Source organism: Oratosquilla oratoria, chromosome 19 (assembly GCF_046742065.1).
Source record: "Oratosquilla oratoria isolate Oo_2021 chromosome 19, ASM4674206v1, whole genome shotgun sequence".
Classification (NCBI taxonomy): domain Eukaryota; kingdom Metazoa; phylum Arthropoda; class Malacostraca; order Stomatopoda; family Squillidae; genus Oratosquilla; species Oratosquilla oratoria.
In genome coordinates this window covers 7,934,839-7,956,206 of record NC_134795.1, presented here as the reverse complement: position 1 = coordinate 7,956,206, position 21,368 = coordinate 7,934,839, and the positions used below count along the sequence as shown (strand labels likewise).

General features: G+C 39.8%; 1 protein-coding gene across 3 annotated transcripts in view; it reads right to left on the bottom strand.

The window, feature by feature from the left end:
- The window catches only part of LOC143035712 (uncharacterized), a 56,201-nt gene that overhangs the window by 29,545 nt on the left and 5,288 nt on the right, over positions 1 to 21,368 (bottom strand). For 2 of the 3 annotated variants that reach the window (XM_076202593.1, XM_076202595.1), the window contains exons 1-2: positions 20,744 to 20,838; positions 20,380 to 20,467 (exon numbers count right to left, since the gene is read on the bottom strand). In XM_076202593.1, the coding sequence (XP_076058708.1) occupies positions 20,380 to 20,467; positions 20,744 to 20,823 (168 nt within the window). In that variant the 5' untranslated portion in view covers positions 20,824 to 20,838. Of the gene's footprint in view, positions 1 to 20,379; positions 20,468 to 20,743; positions 20,839 to 21,368 lie in introns of those variants that run through there. The other variant, XM_076202594.1, reaches the window with a different exon arrangement.

Sequence of the window (21,368 nt, the reverse complement as noted above, 5' to 3'; positions counted from 1 at the left end):
AAAGTATTAATAATAACTGAATGCACTAAAATCACTCATATGGAACATGTACACCTGCATTTCCTAACTTTTTCTGACCCTACCACCCTCTGTAGTCAGGTCTAAGCAGTTCAGCACCCCTCTAATATCTTTAGACTAGAAGTATATAGGAAAGTGTATGTATGCATCACTTCCCAGCACCCCTTATAAGGGACTTCAGCACCCACAAATGGTGCTAGCACCCCAGGCTGGGAAATGCCAATCTACACACACAAACCAAAATCCTCCTCATAGAACAACACATGAAATTGACAGGTATGTAGTTCTCTGCAATATCCTTTAATCCCACCCATCCACCCCATCACATAACCCAAGAACAACAAAGAAAAAAAATATACATACATACTACTGTAGGATGTATGGTAAGCACTGGCATATATAGGATAGCAGGTAGCAAAACAAGGGGAGAAGTGGACTTGCCCAAAGCATTGGGGGAGCCAGCTCAGGGCTCACCAGATGTAAAACATGCAGTTCTGCACCACTTTAATAAACATCACTGCCAGCATCCCTTGTATATCTCATATACCCCTCATACATGACAAAGTGAGATAGGAGCTACCATTCATCATGCCATTCCCACATTACCCTGGTCAAACCCCTCTGCAAGACTGCCTAAGCCCTACAAGCAGGCCACCTTTGTCCCTTCTCACCCAAGCCCAGTCAACTCTCCTGGCACAACAAGAGGCCATCACATTACTACAAGCCAGCCTAGGATTGTTATCTGCCATTGACCAGTGTCCCCAGGAAGGGCTATTGCTGGGGCCACACCAGAAAAATATGAGTTGGAGATGTCATCTGCAGGGTTTAGAATGTGGCAGTGCTAAGTGGAAGCTTGGCTGTTCTTCTCAAGATGGCACGACCAAGAAGCTGTGTTCCGTATTCACCTGCTTTGTGTTGCAGACTTCCAATATGCCCTGGACATCAAGATCACCTCAAGCCAGTGGCAGGCCTTGTCTATGAAAGACACATTGGACACCATCAGGAGGATTGTGCTCCATGTATTGAATCAGGTAGTGTACTGGTCTGATTTCTTCAGTGTCTGTCAGGCCATAAATGAGCCTATTAGTGCATTCTTTGTGCAATGTGCCCAATGTGCCACAGACTATGAATTCCAGTGTCCCCAATGTGAGTGCGATCTCTCAGAGTAAATACTCCTGCATAAAGCAATAGTAGGTTTGGGTGACTCCCCTAAAACAGTAAGTATTTCAACAGAACCATACATATGGTGATGTGGAGAGCCTTACATCCTTCTGTGTTTCATATGAGGTGGTCCAGCATGACACTACATCAATATGTGACAGGAAAAATGCACATGAATATGAAATGGTGGGTAACGACAACACGCTGGATGACACCACCACTAATGACATTGCCTCCTGTGCAACTATGCTACTGTCATCCACAAGTTGTGTAGTTTTTGTGGTTACCTACAGGCTTGTAGATGATCATTTAGCTGTCATCAGGATCTTCTCCATGCCACAAAAGCCCTCAATCACTGACTTGAGGTCTTAGTACAGCTTTGTAAGTTAGCTGGCACCCTTCCTTGCCACAGCCCCCATTATGAAGCCATTACATGACCCCCTCAAGAAGCCTGCAGGTAAGAGGGTATACTGAGATGAGCAGCTGTGGCAGAAGCTGGAGCAGGCAAAAATTATGATATGTCAACTGGCCAAGGACAGGCTGGCTTACTATGGCCACACCAAACCCACTGCTGTTATCATGGACTGGAGCAAGGAGGGACTAGGATGAATCATCCTCCAACAGCACTACTGCTGCTCTTCCATGGATGTGCCCTTCTGGTGCAAAACCAGCTGGTGCCTGGTGCTACATGGTAGCCATCACCTAACTGCTGCTGAGGTAGGTTGTCCCTGTGGAAGGCAAAGCGCTTGCCATGACTTGGTGTCTCCACAAGGCTCACCTGTGATCTTGGTGATGGACCACTACCCCTAGTTAAACTTCTGGGTGATCAAGTGGTCATTGATATAGTGAACCTGCGTTTCTTCCGACTGAAGGAGAAGACACTCCAGTACTGTTTCACTGTCCACTACCTGCCTGGTAAAAGGAATTGTGCAGTCGACTTCCTCTCAAGGTACCCCACCCTTAAAGCTCCTCCTGATGGACAGGATGAAGAGCAGGTGGAAGAGCTGGCAGGAGTGATGGATGCAGCTATGCTGACGACCCTCGACTTCAACAAGTATCTCACCCTAGATGAGGAAACAGTCATACAAGCATTGCGGCAGGACCCGACATACCAGTTGTCTGTGGCCTAGGGGTCAGCAGGTGACTGGTGTCCACACAGAGTACATGAGATTGCATGCTTGTGGCCATTCTATAGTGTCAGAGAATCAGAGAACAACTGTTTGTGGTTTATGCATATGACTGGGGGCAATTGCATTTGGTCATCCCTGAAGGGCTGCACCATCAGGTGACAGTAAACCTGCATGCAAGCCACCAGGACCTGAATTCCATGCTTAGGAGGGCCATGCAGATGGTGTACTGACCAGGCCTGGAAGGGGATTTGCAGCAAGTGGACGTTTCCGCTCCTGTATCTCTTCTGGCAGCAGCATTTTGGTGCAGAGTCAGGCTAATAAAACCTGGGATAGGTCAGGTATTGTTGTCAAGGCAACAGGCTACACCTAATAAAGTTTGATGACAATGGTATGCAGTCACTGCATACTTGCCATCACCTCCCAAGGCTGCAGGGCCAGGAGGTGTCGCCCCCTCCTCACACATCGCTGCTGACATTAGCCAGTACATCGCTAAAGCAGCTACTGCAGTCTCACCCACACATGCCACTATGTAGCCAAGCCTGGATGGTTAAATGACTATGTTGAATGAAGTTCAGAGTTGCTTAGTGTTAGCTATGATGACATGTTATGTATTATGTTTTGTTACTTGCAGAACTGTGGGGAAAGGTGCATGTTTTACTAGGTTGATGTTGTGATAGGATATATACTGGTTCATCTGTATTTACCTAGTCCAGTTGCCTGTATAAAACATTTTTGTGTAATTTCTTATTTGTGTAATTTTCTTGTTTTAGTGAAGTTGAGAGTTGCTTAGCACAAGGTATGAGGACATGTTATTTGTAATGTTGTGTTACTTGCAGCACTGGGGGCATAGATATATACTTTGCTAGGTTGATGTTGTGATAGGACTTGTACTGGCCTGTCAGTACTCATCTAGAGCAGGTGCCTGTATTGTCATTTTTTTGTGTAATCTACTATTAACTCCAATCCAGTCTTTTCTCCAACCTGCTCCAGTCACCTCTTCCTTTACACTGGGGACCCAGCACACCAAATAGCAGCTCAACAATACTGCCACCTGGTGTCTATTCACTGAACCACATAAAAATCCAATATGGCCGCCCTCAGCCAAATGACAATAAATGAACACTGCAACAATACTGTCTTTTCCCCTTTTTTTTTCTCCAACTGAAGATAAAATTGAAGGTCCATAAAACTCACAGCCAAGGCCAATTTATACAAAATAAAATCTTGCTTATTTCATGAATTAACGTCTTCTTAGCTAAAAACTTCTTACAATCTATTAACAGTATTTATAAGCCAAGGAATCCTATTGACCAGAGAAGACTGCTCGCAAATGCTGGGCCGAGGCCCTCTCTTAATAAGGCAATCGGTAAGTAGCTCTGAGGTTCTGACCAAAGAAACAGAGTTAATTTCACCACACAACATATTCTTCAGCAGTGTGAAGATGACAATCCTCCACATCATGAGAAGAGTTAGTAATTATCCAACCACTTGTGACTACAAGCTGTAGTTGAACATCTAGTATCCAAAACACCACAATTTCAAGATTTCTTAACCAAACACATAATCTTAGTCTGTTTGACATTTTCATCACTGGTATATCCAAAAAATAATGACATTTGTATCATATGTTCCTCACTATTACCACCAGTACCTCATTCACCAATACCCTTAGATGACACCTAATTGTTCTCATATGTATGCAGACAATATCGAGCCCAATGGTAACGCAAATCACATATCACACATCGTGAAACTTGGCCATCACAACCAACAATATTGAGTCTTTGATTAGTTCCTTGATCACTCAAGTCAACTTGTGTCAACAATGCTGCTCCTCTTCCTCTTCTTTGAAATCTGTATCTCTGCAATGACCTATGTGGCCGCTATCCGTAGGCATAATGGATCTCTTTATTATCGCCACAAAAAACAGGCTCAGCTCTAATGCTTGAGGGACACTCTGCACCTATGTCCACATCATACTCCTGAGTTGAATGCACACTCAATTGCTGACCAAGGACACATTTCAAAGTAGATTTCATATTAGTACAGTTGATTTCCGAGATCACTAACACCACTATTTGAGTCTCACGCTCAGCCAAATTGCTTGAAGCAAGAAGCATAAAATCCTTCACGGAGTCCAGCAGTGTCATTCCCTCCTGTGCAAACTTAATGTTCAAACTCATTCACATATTCCTAAATATTGTTATTTCTACTAAAATTACAAAAAATTCTGCAATTCTGCAAATTGATGTTGACCTTTATCGGGCAAGAACAGTGTGTCCAGTTTCTCAATTTTGTTCTTTACACCATTTTCACTCTTCAGAACTGTTAATTCAATTTCATAAGATGTCATCCTAGCCCAACCAGTTAATGACAAATATATACCCAATGCCTGCTTATCTTTAGCTAAATCAGTTAACTCATTCCATATGCTTATATCCTTTCTCCAATTTTCATATTCAGATTCATTATCAAACTTAGGAGGGCACTTAGAAGAGGCCATTGTCATGCTTTGCTACCAGTATCAGCTCCAATCCAGTCTTTTTCAACCCTGCTCCAGTCACCTCTTCCTTTACACTGGGGACCCAGCACCTCACATACAAGTAGCAGCTCAACAATACTGCCACCTGGTGTCTATTCACTGAACCACACAAAAATCCAATATGATTGCCCTCAGCCATATTGTATAATCTTCTGGGGGACAGAAGTTGTAGGATGTATGGTAAGCATTGGCATATTTTGGTGAGTGGGTAGCAAAACAATGGAAGAAATGGACTTGCCCAAGAAGTGGGGGAGTCTATTAGTTCAGGACTCGCTATGCACAAGACGTGCAGCTCTGTACCACTTCAATAACCACCAGCTTCCCATGTTTCTCTCACATAGCCCTCATACAACTACTAAAACATCTACAACCTATCATGTGCCCCATAGAACACATACATAAAAACAACCACAGGATAAGATGTCAAGATGGAGAGCAGTGATGAGCAGAGTTCCACAAGGTTCAGTGTTTGCACCAATAATGTTTATGGCTTATGCCAATGACATGACGGAAGGAACAACAAGTTATGCCAACATATTTCCAGATAATACAAAGGAGGTGCTCAGATAAGAGGGAGGGTGGAGGTGTGTGGAGTGTATTCAGGGATGGAATGGGTAAAAATTATTTTATGCCTTTCCCTTTTTGGCTACCTCCCTTGTAAGGGGGAAGAACCCTTGGTATATGTATGTACAAAAATCATGAGAAAAGTGAAAAACATGGACATTAGGCAATTGCAAAAAAGATCACTTTTTGCATGAAGCCAAGAATGGGAAATGAAGTTAAAAAAAATGCTAAGTACTGGAAATGATCAACAGAGGCAAAAGACCATCATTAAACTATTCCTTGGGGAAAAAACCATTGCACAAGAGGAGAATGATTCGGGAATGTTGATGAAAAATAACCTATCACCTGACGGACATATCAGCAGGATTATGGGAGAGAGATATGGACTACTGCTGAAGATTAAAATGGTGTTTCACTACATGGATGAAGAGATGATGAAAAAATTCATCAAAACCCTGATCCATCCAAGACTGGAATTTGCATCAGTAGTATGGTCCCCACAAAGGGTGAAAGATATAAACAAGATCAACAGAATACAAAGGGCAGTAACCAAGCTGGTTCCCTGCCTGGCAGATAAACCATACGAGGAAAGACTAAAAAGCACTGGGTCTGCCAACTTTGAAAGATCGAAGAGAAAGGGATCATATGTCTACAGTATTCGGGTCACTTGATGGGATAGATTGCACTGACAGAAAAGCTCTCATGATTAAAGGTGGGAGAGCTTTAAGGGGTCATGGGAGCAAATTAAGAAAGACCACATGTCTAAAGGATGTGTAGAAATAGTTTTTCATATAGATGCATAAATACATGGAATAGCTTAGAAGGTGATATAGACAAAGCTCAAAGAATGCATGAGTTCAAATATATATATATATATATATATATATATATATATATATACATATACATACATACATAAACCAATGGCTTTTCCCCCCTTACAAGAAAGATAGCCAAAGTCAAAGGCATAAATCCACTCCCATCCATTTCATCCCCACATACACCACCCCTCCCTTCCTTTTTTCTTGGCTCCTCCTGGATGATGAGTCATCCCTGCACCTTGCCCACTGCCCTGGGTCAGAAGCAATGTAGCAAGATAACTGGAAATCAAAGATATATATTTAAGTTGGAACTGTACATGAATTTGAGGCTAGGTATGATAAAAAATCAAAGAATAGGAAACAAGGCTCAATGAGTGTTGCTCCCTTCCTGTATACTCAGTTCATAAAACAAGCCCTCCAAGCCTGACTACCAAATGTGCCCAGAAATCAGCCCTATTGAGAAAGCCCTTCATGATAAGCAAGCATAACACCAGCATGACTGTGCTCAGGCCAACATCCAGTCTTAAAACAATTCCAACACAGAATAGGCCAGGCCACAGAGGCAAAATGACCCATATGCAACCACTTCAGAGAAGACAGCAAACACCTCATCCTACACTGCCCTACTCTACCTTTAGCCAGACAACTTCTTTACTCTTGAATGACTTGTAGGCCAATCACAGTTGCCAGAGACTTGGGAGCCATGAGGCTCCTGAAGGAGACATTTGGGACAGTATATTTTCTGAATGACCTCTTCTATATGATGGTGCCTACATAGGCATCATGAAGAGCAAGTGGGTATATGAGGATGTTGGTGTCTGCATCTTGATTATTTTGTAGTTGTAGATGAGTGACACCCCCGAATTCTGTGAACTGGCTTGATCACGTTCTTTGTGTTTACTATTACTTGGTGAAAGAGAATAAGTAATAAAGCAGTGATTTTATATTCTATAATGCAAGTATTGTGATGTATCAATCATTGTATCTCAGGCATCCAATGCTATGTGCAAGAATTTGACTTGTATTGAAATAGGAGTCAAATTCTTGCATGCAGCATTGGGTGCCATATGTACGCTGCATCACACTAGTCGCATTATAAAATATAAATTCACAGCTGTATTACTTGTTCTCTTTTACTCCAAGTAATAATAAACATAGAAAATGTGATCAAACCAGTTCACAGAATCCAGGGGGTAACTCATGTATAACTACAAAAAAATATATATAATCAAGACGCCAATGCCAGCATCCTTGTGTATCCACTTGTGCCTTTGTAGGTGTCATCATACCAAAGAGGTTCCCCCCCTAGAAAGCAAATGTTATACAAACAGTTGTTGAAAGGTTGTCACAGGACATGTATACTTTCAAGGATATGATGAAACAGTGTTTTTCTTTAGAATATTTCAAATATATATTCACATAGATCATACATAAAGAATGCTGTCTATATACTTTTAGCCATTTAAATTATACTTGGAAAAATAGTAGTTTTTCTTTCAAAGTCTGTCAAAAATTTGTTTAAATTAAAGTTCGTATTGCATACTTTACTTAGCATAGTGAGAGAAATTTTTAATCAAAATCAATTCATTTTGTTACTGTATTCGATTTTACGTTGATAAATTTCCAATACTGCAGATATTAAACAAACATACTTTTCCCACACCTTCAACAAACGTTTGCTAAAAGTACACAACCATAGATTTCTAGGGGGTTACAAGCCAACCCTGTATAGGTGTTGCTTGGGTGTGTGCTTTGATTCTGCCACCCCCTTATAATGGGAAAATTACCTTTGGTATATATATATATACATATATATATATATATGTAGGTATATATATATATATATATATATATATATACATATGTATATATATATATATATGTATATATATATATATATATATATACATACATACATATACAGTCGTACCTCGGTACTCGACCGCCTCTATACTCGACCAACTCGGTGCTCGACCAAAAAATTCGAGTAGAAAATGCATCGGACCTCGAACAGATTTTCGGTACTCGACTAGCTCGAACAGCGGGTAAGCGTCAGTTCGACTCAGACCGCCAGCGGAGTAAGACGTACACAGTTTGTTCGAGTATTTCTTCCCAGATTTAAACTTTTTCGTGTTGCTCTAGCCCTTAATAATGGGTCCAAAGAAAGACAGTGATAAGGGGAAAATTGGTTTCGGTGTTCGAACAAATCGGTGCTCGACCACCACCTCAGAACGGATTATGGTCGAGTACCAAGGTACGACTGTATGTAGGTATATACAGGTAGTCATCAACTTACAAGTATGACCTATGCAACTTATGACTGATTAACTTTATGACCGTCTGGTCAGCAGGCATCACTCTTGCTTGCCAGATGGTAGAAAATTATATTGTGCGACAGTTTCCACACCCCAGCGGCAGCATCCCATGGTTTCGCTACTCAGTCTTTATGAGTAGTGAGTACTGGTACAGTGTGACTTCCTCCATGTCAGTGTCTTTTAAATTTTCCTCAAAATACCCCCAAGATGTCTACTAGTAGGAAAATATCATTGTCTACTCCTTGGCCTGCCATGAAGGAAAAAAAAAAGCCACTGATCTGGATACAAAAATGAGTGATTAAACAGCATGAAGTTGGAAAGAAAGTTAATGTGATCACACATAACAGGAAGTTATCACACTTTACTGTGTCAACAATTCTGAAAGACAAAGAAAGAATTTGTAAAGTTGTGAAAGGATCTGCACCCATGCAATCAACAGTGATAACAAAACAATGTACTGAGCCCATCCATGAAATTGGGAAATTACTACACATTTGAATCAAAGCTCAAATTAAAAAATGGACACCGTTAAGCCTTTTTACTATGCAGACAAAGGCCAAAAGTCTATTCCAGACTTTGAAGGAAAGTGCTGGAGAAGACTAAATACTGTATAGTCAAGATTTTTTGGCAAGAGATTTAAGAAAAGATTCCAACTGCATAATATTCGAGTGACTGGAGAAACAGCGCGTGCATATGAGCAAGGAGTTTGCAAGTTTATCAACAGTTTATGAAATTACCAAATCATCCCCCCACCACATGCACTTCCCCAACTGATGATGACGCTGGCAACCCACAGCCGATCACCAGTGACGCAAGCAATCAATAAAGTTGTATTTTGGTACGTTTCAAACAAATTTTTTTTCTATTTTTCACTCATGTATTATATATTTTTGCATGTTTTGCACACAATAAGTGATCTGTACTGTAGTATGCAGTGTTTGGCTTAAACCCTTTAGATATAAAAATTCAAAGAAAGATAAAACACAATGTCTAAAGAAAGAAAATGAAATACTGACCTAAGAAAATGTTGATAAAATAAGACTTTATAGTGATTACAATATCATTACACAGCATAATATACTTATGGTAATTTAACATAGGCCAACTTATGACCAGTCAGTCATAACCAAATGCAGTCGTAAGTCAATGACTATCTGTATGTACATATGTATTATGTATATATTCACCTAATTGTAGTACAGGTACTCCTCATTTAACGACGACAATTGGGACCAGCGCGCCGTCGTTAACCGAATTGGTCGTTAAGCGAAAGTGTATACATATACGTACATGTACTGTATGTACAATGTCCAGCAATACATGTATCTTTATTTTCGTGTATTTTCCCTCTTTTATACAGTACATTAAAGCTTTATTTACTGTTTATTTACGGTGGTTAGGTTCCTGAAATTACCGTATATGACCAAATCCGCGTATGCTGACATTCCATATTGAATACCGGGGTATTTTTTTAGTTTCAACCATGGACGCAATATAGCAATAGAAATTTAATTATTAATTTTGTAACTTAAAATGTATCAACATATGCAATTTTGTGGGCGGAAATGAAAGTAAAAAATATCATGCTACAAGAAAATATGCTAATGAACGAAGTCGGTAGCATAGGACCGGGACACCATCTTGTCGTCTGCCAACGTCTCTCACGAGGACGAGCCGGATGACATTTAATTTGCAGGTAATGATTTATCAAACACAGGTTAGGTTAGTTTAGTTTAGGTTAGACGGATTTATCATCCTTTCATTTCTTCGACATCGGCATCTATCATAACAAACATGGTGTACCATTCGTCCAACATGACTTCGTTAATTACGAAATTTATTTTAGCACCTTTTTTTTCCGCTCACAAAATTAATAATTAATTTTCTATTGCTATATTGCGCCCTTGGTCGAAACTAAAAATTTACCACTACCAGTATATACTGTACCCCAGGTAGTTTTTTCAGCTTGCAGGATGGTAATGTAGACCTAAGCTTCAGAACACTTTACCTCACAGGTAATATCCACCGTACAAGTTCATTTATAACATCATACAAATTTGCCTCAGCCAACTTAATTATCGTACACGACGTCGTAACTTCGGGAGATTTACGTTAAACGAATGTCATAAAGCCCGTCGTTACTCCGAGTTGTCGTTAACCGAGTAGGTTGTTAAACGAGGAGTACCTGTACATAGGAAAGGGGCAACATTCATAGGGTCCAGTCTCCTAATCCCCCAATTAATAACACTGAGCCTCAACTTCATGTATGTATATATCTACCTAACTATAGTTTATTTACCTAGTTGTATCTTATGGGAAAGGGGAGCTAAGCTCGTGGTGTTCCTGTCTCTGTATCTCACTATACAAAGATGGGACACCACAAGCTTAGCTCCCCTCTCTCGTTCATGATGTCTTTTTACCTCCATTCATCAAACTTTGCCTTAAATTCATTTATAGTGATGGGATCACATTTTCATCCAACTTGTTCCATGTATTTACTTAATTGTATTTTATGGAAAGGGAGCTATGCTTGTAGTGACCCATCTTTGTATCTTTCAGCATCTAGTTTGTTCTTAAATTCTTGTATAGTTTTTGCACATACTATTGTTTCATCCAATTTGTTCCAGACATCCACCACTCTGTGTGGGATTTTTTTTTTTTTTTCAGATCTCTTCTATAACTATCCTTTTTGAGTTTCTTTTCATGTCCTCTTATTTTTCTTTTGTCCCACTTTAATAAATCTTCTTTGCCAAGGACTTCTATGGCTTTCATGATTCTGTAAATGGCCAGTAGATCTCTTTCTCTTCTTTGTTCCAGGGTTGGTAGTTCCAGTTTGGACAATCTTTGTTCATATGTCAATGTGTCTATACTTCTTTATGGAAAGCTATAACTCTCAACATTTTTTAAACAAGTTTGCTTTTTCAATTTGACTATACCATCTTATTGATTTTAGTGAACTATGAGAAGAAATACAGCCCACATACAAGAGAACTACCAGAAAGCATTGGTTGTTTTAAGAAACAGTCAGAGAACTTCATGGATGGGGATGATAGGTGGTAATGGACATGGAACTGCCTTGTGTAGGCCTTATGGTCTCATGCAGTCTCCTTTATCTCTATGTTCTTATGTAAAATGCAAGCTGGTAAGTGCTTTTAGGATATAGAAAATTTTGGAATTATTTGAAACAGATCAAGAACCAATCAACAAATCATAAATTATTCTGTTCCACCAGGTCTCTATTGCAGATGACCCATGACCTCCAGAAAACAATCAACAGCCTCCAGTGGGACCATAAGTCACTTAGAGAAGAGATATTGTGCTGTTGTCTGGGGTTTGTTATTGTGGAGCATCGTAGTATGTGGTGTTCTGAGTCTTCTGTATGGTGGTTGCATTGGGATTATATTAGGGTTATGTAAATACAATAATGTTATTATTCTAGGCTCTGTTTTGTAATGTCTGTAGATTTTTTCTTGTTATTGCAGGAAACCAAGCTGTGGGTGCACAGGTTAGCATGGGTCTAACAAGTTCCCTATATACTATATAATCCCCAAACACCACTTTCCTTGAATGCTATGATTATACTAGTGAGTGAAGACAGAGTTTATAAAATGTGTCACTTATGCCACCACATGCCAGCAATTACTGTCTGTTCCACAAGGGAATTTCAAAATAGAGACAGACATTAAGATCACCTGATTTTGTCTATAGCATCCCAAATACATTGAATACTTGTATGTTAATAGAAGGTCGAGTTATTTCAGTTTTTTGTGACATATTATTACGCTAACGATCTACAGCATAGAGAAACCTTATGATGTACTAATACATCAAAGGAAACTGAAAGAATTAAAAGATTTTAAGGGGAACCTAGGCTGAATATGTCTGCAATTCTAAGGTTTCCAAAGAGCCGTATCTTGGTTTCCAAGGATTGTCTAATGTGAAATATATATACTGTACTATATATCACTTCCATTAACCTTTGACATGCATGTTTCTTCCTCCACTATGCTTTATCATCACATGGGATGCTGACTGTGTAAGTTTTATGTAGTCAATACTTTTTGGAGCTTTAGTTACATCCCTACACATCAGTCTTGCAGCATCCTTTTATAAAATGGAGACCAGTCTCCAGCAAAGGAAAATGTTGATTACTTTTAATCACTATCACTCTTTTCTGCTACCTTCCACGAATTTCTCCTTTACCACCTCTATATAATTCCACCTCTTTAGCATGACTGTTCTTAAAGATGGAGGCACTGCTTATCAGCAAAAAACACAATTGATATTTTAATATTCAAACTATAGTGTAAAATCAGTGAATTTTTTTTACTAGTCCTGCAGACTTTTAACTATGAAACAAGTTTTATTGTTGATTAGAATAAATTGACATATCTACTAGAAACCTTCCTTTTAGTTTTTCTCTCACCCCTCATACCCCAATATTCTAGGGTAGATACAGTATTAGGATTTTAGGTTTTGGGTGAGGAAAAACAAGACCTCTAACAGAAATGAACATCAGATTTACTGAAACCAGCAAGAAAACTACTGAAACAATATGTTGTTTACCCTAACCTAATCTTCACCAGATGTTTCTCACCCTGACCTAACTTTCACCTGTCCCTGCCATGTTGCCTCACAAGTGGTGTGTGTGCATGTATTTCCCTGCCAGAGGTGCTCCATCACCTGAACTCTAGTGGGGCATGTGTTGCTCAACCTGGGTACCAGGATTAAAATTGTTCTGCACATTTTTGCAAACCAACTATTCAGTTCTGTTAACTAAAGAAAATTAAACAACACTAGCTTCAAAGGTAAAATACTAAGACTTCCCAAGAAAATCAATTGCTTTTCCTCATTCCCAGAAATGAAAACCTCAAATTCATTCATGACACAATTCACAAATGCAAGTAAACTTCACTATATGCAGGGGTTCTCAATATTTTCCCATTACATACAGTCATCAAACCATCAACCCATACCCCCATTAACCTGACACAGAATATACAGTGACAATATACTATGCCTAATCAAATATACAATGGTACCACAATGGATATTAAATGGTTAAAATTGTAATGACTTTATTCATCAGAAGCATTAACATAAAAAAACAATGCACAATGCAGACTTAAAAGAAATGATAAACTATGGCACAAAGAATTTATTGATGCTAATATCAATGAAAAACAATTAATATAATCAGAATTTTCAGTAGTTATTGATAATTAGTACGGCAATAACCTAAATCTTCGTACAGTATTAATATAATATTATTATCTAAAAGAATGTTCTGGAGCAGTGAAAGCATCTGGTGTTGCCACATTTCTGTGGGAATTTTCATATTTCAGTTGAAATCTTTATTCTCCAGAATTTGTCTGTAATTACTGAAATCCACTGCTTCAGTGTCCATACTTTCGGGGTTGTTCTGTGTATTTACCTATTATACAGGAAGGGAGCTATGCTCATAGTGACCCAACTTTGTATCTCTCAGCATCAATTTTGTTCTTAAATTCTTGTACAGTATTTGCACCCACTGTTGCCTCATCCAATTTATTCCAGATATCCACCACTCTGTGTGGGAAGCTATTCTTTTTCAGATCGCTTCTATAACTATCCTTTTTGAGTTTCTTTTCATGTCCTCTTGTGTGTGTGTGTCGATATATATATATATATATATATATATATATATATATATATATATATATATATATATATATATATACATACATACATATATATACCAAGGCTTTTTCCCCCTTACAAGGGAGGTAGCCAAAAAGGAAAAGGCATAAAATCATTCCCACCCATTCCATCCCTGAATACACTCCACACCCCTCCACCCTCCCTCTTATCTTAGCACCTCCTGGATGACGGGTCATCTCTGCACCTTGTCCACTGCCCTGGGTCAGAAGCTGTGTCGCAGCAAGGCCGCTTCATTAAATCGGTGACCCCCCCTCTCCGTCCCCCCATGCATAAAAGGAGAAGACGGGGAAAAATCCCTTCGGGCTGCATCAAATTTTGCTCACACATACTATCCCAGCCCCCATCCCCGCCGCCCATTCCACCTCATGCATCACAACATCATCCATATACAACCATTCTTCATTCACCCGTCCTTCCTCAACAGACATTCCCCTCTTCCCCAAAGCCCCCTTCACCCCATCCATCCACCTCATCCTAGGACGTCCCTTCATGATCACTCCCTCCACATCTGCCTTCCATATTTCTTTTACTGGTCTTTCTTCACTCATTCTTTCCATGTGTCCAAACCATCCTAATACTCTTTCATCAACCCTATCTCCCAACTCACTTACCACCCCTGTTCTCCTCCTCACCTCCTCATTTCTCACTCTAACTAGCCTAGTAACCCCCATCATACGTCTCAGACACCTCATCTCAAACACATTCAAACTCCTTCTCTCTTCCTTTCTTATGTTCCATGTTTCTGCCCCATACAGTGCTGTTGGCAATATCACTCCTTCATAAAGTCTCCTCTTAGCATCCATTCCCAAATGTCTATTCTTCATTACACTTCTTAATCCACCAAGGCATTTACTCGCTTCTCTCAATCTACATTCTACCTCCACCTTCACTCCACCTTTTCCTGCCATATTTGCACCCAAGTATCTAAAACTATCCACTTCCTCCAGTCGCTCTCCCTTAATGTTCACTTCCAGTCTACTGCCACTTTCACCCCTTGTACATCTCATCACCTTACTTTTACCCACATTTATCTTCAGCTTTCTTCTATCACACACTCTCCCAAATCTGTCACCAACTTCCTCAATCCCTCCTCTGATCCTGCCACAAGCGCAGTGTCGTCCGCAAACAACAGCTAGCTCACCTCTCATTTTTCTCCATTTTCTTTAACCATCTCCAATCCCTGACCCACTACCCTTGCATTTACCTCTCGCACTACCCCCTCCATGTACAAGTTGAACAGCCAGGGCGACATAACGCATCCTTGACTAAGTCCCACCTTTACCTCGAACCACTCACTCTCTCCATTTCTATTCCTGACACAAGCTCTACTACTCTCATAAAAACTCTTGACAGCTCCTAGAAGCTTTCCTCCTATCCCATATATCCGCAAAACTTCCCACAGTGCCTTTCTATCTACCCTGTCGTAAGCCTTTTCCAGATCCATAAAAGCCCAAAAAACATCCTTCCCCTTTCCTATAGCTTTCTATATATATATATATATATATATATATATATAAATACATGCATATATATATATATATATATATATACACATATATATATATAAATATATATAAATCAGCAGAATAGAATGAACAGGGACAAGCACTGTCAGAATTATAACCATGAAATGGAGGCAGTCAAAATTGTCATAAACCAAGGTCTCCCTATAAAAACTACAGGACAAATAATGAATTTTTCTGAAAGACATTACTTTGCCAGTCACTATTACTTGTTACCAAATGTTCCTTCACATGGATGAACAATTTAGGAATGTATCTTTATATATATATATATATATATATATATATATATATGTATGTATATATATATATATATATATATATATATATGTTACAGTAAGAACACGTACCTAGGGATTACGCGTAATCCCTGAATGTTTCAGTGAATAAGCGTAATCCCCGTTTCACTCAGGGATTTCATGTAATCACTGAATTTTCCAGTGATTACGCAAAATCCCTGAAATTCGACCTGTCATTTTACGTGTTCTTACTATTGAGCATTCAGTGAATTCGCGTAACCGGTCATTTTACGTGTTCTTACTATTGAGCATTCAGTGAATTCGCGTAACCTTCATCTATGAACATTTCAATTACACACAGTACAATTACACACATACAATTACACACAGCATAGTTTAACTTAACGACCTTTCAGTTTCGTTAGTGAGTGTTTGTGTTTAAACGACTGAGACATGAGCAAATGGTTCAGTTTTCAAAAGTGTCTGAACCACTGCTCGTCATTTTACGTGTTCTTACTATTGAGCATTCAGTGAATTCGCGTAACCTGTCATTTTACGTGTTCTTACTATTGAGCATTCAGTGAATTCGCGTAACCTTCATCTATGAACATTTCAATTACACACAGTACAATTACACACAGCATAGTTTAACTTAACGACCTTTCAGTTTCGTTAGTGAGTGTTTGTGTTTAAACGACTAAGACATGAGCAAATGGTTCAGTTTTCAAAAGTGTCTGAACCACTGCTCGTTGCTTCATTCTTCCTCTTCTTCAAGCAACTCTGACTTGTTGCTTCATTCTTCCTCTTCCTCCAGCAAAGTCAAGATGTCTATCGAGGAAAGGTTTACACAAAACCTCACGGATCATTTTAAAGAAAACAAAAAAGGATTAATTCCAAAGTGTGACTATCAGAAGACCATCGATGACCTGAAAGCAGCAGCTGATAACTCACAAGCCAAGGGGCGGCACGGATATTATCTGCTGGAGAAGTAAGTTTTCACTTCAATCTATTATTCTACTCAGTCTCTCTCTCTCTAATTGCGTGTCTGTCTCTCTCTAATGTTAACCCCTTCCATACGGTGCCGCACACGTAGGCGTCATGAGGAGCAAGTGGATTCGCGACGCTGCCATATCGGCGTCTTGATTATATTTATTGTAGTCGCCCCTGTGTTTTTACATTCTCCCAAATGCGCCCTTAATCCCATTCTCTGTGGTTTTCAAAATTCGCGGGTGAAAGAGAGAACGATCGATATAAGCGGCGACTATATTTTATGATGCGAATATTATTTCGTTACGTCGTACGGCTGGCATTGGCTGCTGCCCGCGAGATTTAAGTCCCGTATTGAAGTGGTTAACTGTGTTTTCAGGTATGAAGTACTCCAGTGCGGGCCTACAGAAAAACTGATAAAGAGACGTTCGACACGACAGGAGTCGCCACTCTACTATGTGAGCATCGAGGAGACGTTTGACGTTGTCAAGAGCGCCCACATCTCAACAGGCCATGGCGGAAGAGACCGGATGTTGAAAGAATTACAAAAGAAATATGCAAACATTCCAACTAAGGCTGTTGAGCTGTTCAAGTCACTCGTCAAGAATGCCAAAAGAAACGAAAACGGCCGATGACGAAGGGGGTTGTCGTTCGTCCAATACTCACCAAGGAATTCTCGTCAAGGGGTCAGGTGGATCTAATTGACATGCAAAGCATGCCCAGTGGATCCAACAAGAAATGGATCATGGTGTACCAGGATCACCTGACGAAGTTTTGCATCCTTCGAGCCTTGACGTCTAAAAGAGCTGCAGAGGTCGCTTTTCATCTACTGGACATTTTTCTTCTCTTTGGTGCCCCCGTTATTCTCCAAAGCGATAATGGATCCGAGTTCACTTCACAAGTCATTACAGAGCTGAAGGAAGTTTGGCCAAAACTAACACTGGTGCATGGTAAGCCTCACCATCCCCAAAGTCAGGGGTCGGTTGAGCGCGCAAACGGTGATATTAAAGATATGCTGGTGGCATGGATGGCTGACAATGACTCACAAACTGGCCTACGGGCATCAAGTTTGTTCAGTTCCAGAAAAACAGTGCTCTCCATTCCGGAATAAAGTGCTCTCCATATTCTGCAATGTTTGGCTGTGAGGCTCGTGTAGGACTTACTACTTCGTCTTTGCCGATGGAAGTGATTGCTCGGATGGAGACTGAGGAGGATCTTCTTGCTGTCACACCAATCAGGCCAGAATCTGATAATGACAACTCTCTCTCCCAAACTGATGGTGTTGCAAACCAGATACAAGCTACAAGTGATGAAACATCAACACATGATGTGACAGAGGATGTTCTGCTCCCAGTCGAACATGGCAGCACTACAACACAATACACTGGTGACAATGTGACAAGTCAGCCAATGACAGCTGAAATCCTTGATTTACCCACAGGACCTTCCTCGCCCACAGCAACACCATCTGCCTACAATGTTGAGAGTCCTGAAAACCACAGAGTTGCAGAACGCATCAAAGAAATCAAAAGGTGTCGTCGTGAAGCAGCCGATGCACAAACTTCTCAAGCAGAAAGGATGGTGAAAAGAAGTCGCGTAGATCTGCGAGCTGGCGAACAAGGAGACAATGTAGCTGTGCCAGTTCCACTTGTTGATCGTGGGAGAGGCGATCCTAGAAATATCCTTGGTGTCATAATTGACAGACAAGAAGACACAGACCAATACAGGATAGCCGTAAAAGCTGGTATTCTCAGTGGTCTGTATTCCAGAAATCAATTCGATCTGTGCCCTCAGCGCCTTCTAAACACTGACGACATGAACACTGAAAAAACAGTTTCACTGCGCTCGGCGGTGATTTCTCAATCCGCTTCAGGTGGACAAGGCTTCACAAGATGCAACTGTACTGGCGCCCAAAAGTGTAGTACAAGGCGATGTAAATGCCTTAAAGCTGGGCTTCTGTGTAACTCACGATGTCATAGCAGCCTCAATTGTTGTAACAAGTAACATGTCAATGGCTTCTGCCATTCTTTAGAACTTTTAAATGCTTTGTTTTAGGTTGTGGAACAGTTTACGTTGTGTGTGTGTGTGTGTGTGCATGTATGTGTGCGCTCACGTGTGTTTGTGTGTGAGAGAGAGAGAGAGAGAGAGAGAGAGAGAGAGAGAGAGAGAGAGAGAGAGAGAGAGAGAGAGAGAGAGAGAGAGAGAGAGTTTTAACTAACTGACTGTTTGACCGATAAAATTCTGTATGTGTGTGTGTGTGAGAGAGAGAGAGAGAGAGAGAGAGAGAGAGAGAGAGAGAGAGAGTTTTAACTAACTGACTGTTTGACCAATAAAATGAAATGAAATGAAAAAAATGAAATAAAATCAAATGAAATAAAATAATGTTAATCTTATTTTTCATCTAGTTACTTACTAATATGATCGTCGCAACGTTGGCATTGATGATCAAATGAGCATCAGGGATTACGCGTAATTACTGGGACCGTAATTCAGGGATTTCGCGTAATCACTGGAAAATTCAGTGATTACGTGAAATCCCTGAGTGAAACGGGGATTACGCGTATTCACTGAAATATTCAGGGATTACGCGTAATCCCTAGGTACGTGTTCTTACTGTAACACACATATATATATATATCATCAATCATCATCATATCTTGTCGCACCAAAACTGTGTCTATATAAGGGCAGTTTCATTTGCTTCCCTAAGGTCTTGGTCAGAGCAATGGGGACTCAATGGACATTCCTGGAGGACGTGGACCATCGTCTGTACTTCGCCACAGGGACATTGGGGGCTATTGGTGCATCCCCACGTGTGTGTGTGTGTGTGTACATATATATATATATACATATATATCACATATATATATATATATATTTATATATATATGTATATTTATATATATACATATATATATATATATATATATATGTATATGTATATATATATATTTTTTCTTTTTTTGTAAATCTAAATCTACAGTATCAAGGTTCATGAAACTGAAGAGGGTGAAGATGAGAATCTCATCTCAAAAAGTGCATATCTGTGACCCAAGTTATCACCTTTGACTTGTGTGCTTGGATTATTGGGGGGTAGGTCACTGCTAGGAATCAGAGAGAAATGTGGGCCCACAACTGAGCAAACATTTGACCTACATATTTCCAATTATGTCACCAGCATTCAAGGCCAACTATATTTCAAGATACTTTTGTTCTTTACACTGACCCTAAAGAAACAACAGTCTTCACATTTATCATATGCCATGGGAAAAAACATCCAATCACAATTAAAGACGGGACACCACGAGCATAGCTCCCCTTCCCGTAAAATACAACTAAGTAAATATATGCTCTAATTCTGAAATAAATCCTGAAATACCTGAAGCTGGTGCTGAACACTCCAGGCCTCATTATTACTGGCAAGGTTTTGGAAGCCATTCAGACGATTCCTGAGCCTCTCTGCTTCCCTGAAAGTACAAAATTAAAACGAACTTATTCATCCTGTTACCATTAACCTCTGAAATGTGAGTCAAATTCTTGTTGGCAGCATCAGCTATCTGATGTAAGATGCACCACAATACACACATAATATAAAGTTACAGCTGTATTATTTGTTCTCTTTCACTCTGATTATTAATAACCACAGAAAATATGATCAAACTAGTTCACAGAATATGGGAGTCACTCAGCTACAACTACAAAATAAATATAATCAGGATGCCAGTGCTGGCATCTTCACATACCCTCTTGCACCTGATGATGCCTGCGTAAGCGTCATCACATGGAAGGGTTTCAATTTTTTACTACAATTCACTTCAGTCATTTATTCTAGCAGCTGCCATATAATTTTAGTCATCTAAGTGAAACCCTCTATAGAGAAAGGGTTGAGAGATTTTAAGGTATAGTTCACAATCAAGAAATCACAAACAATAAATTATTTGAATGAACAAGTTTCTCTATGATAGTTACATTTCACCTTGAATATGCCTACAGCCCTCAAGTTTCCAATAAGTGTTTATCAATGTAAAAATTATTTTATTACTTCTACCAGCCTTCAATAACATTGTGCAGTTATTCAATCCTCACCACACTTTATCCCTTCATAGGGTATAAACTGCATACATAGACTGTGTCATGCAGCATTCCTTTATACAGGAAGTCCTCGTTATGCGGTACATATGCGTTCCTGAAAACCTTACCGCAAATTGAAATTACCGTATACCGAACCCATTATAACATGTAATAATAGGATATGGCAGACATACCTTCTCCCTGCTCTTTCCTCTTCAAAATATCTAGCGGATACCGTATGTGTGAATTTTTCTTACCGTAAACAGAATCAAGGGTAGTGATTACCAAATACTGTAA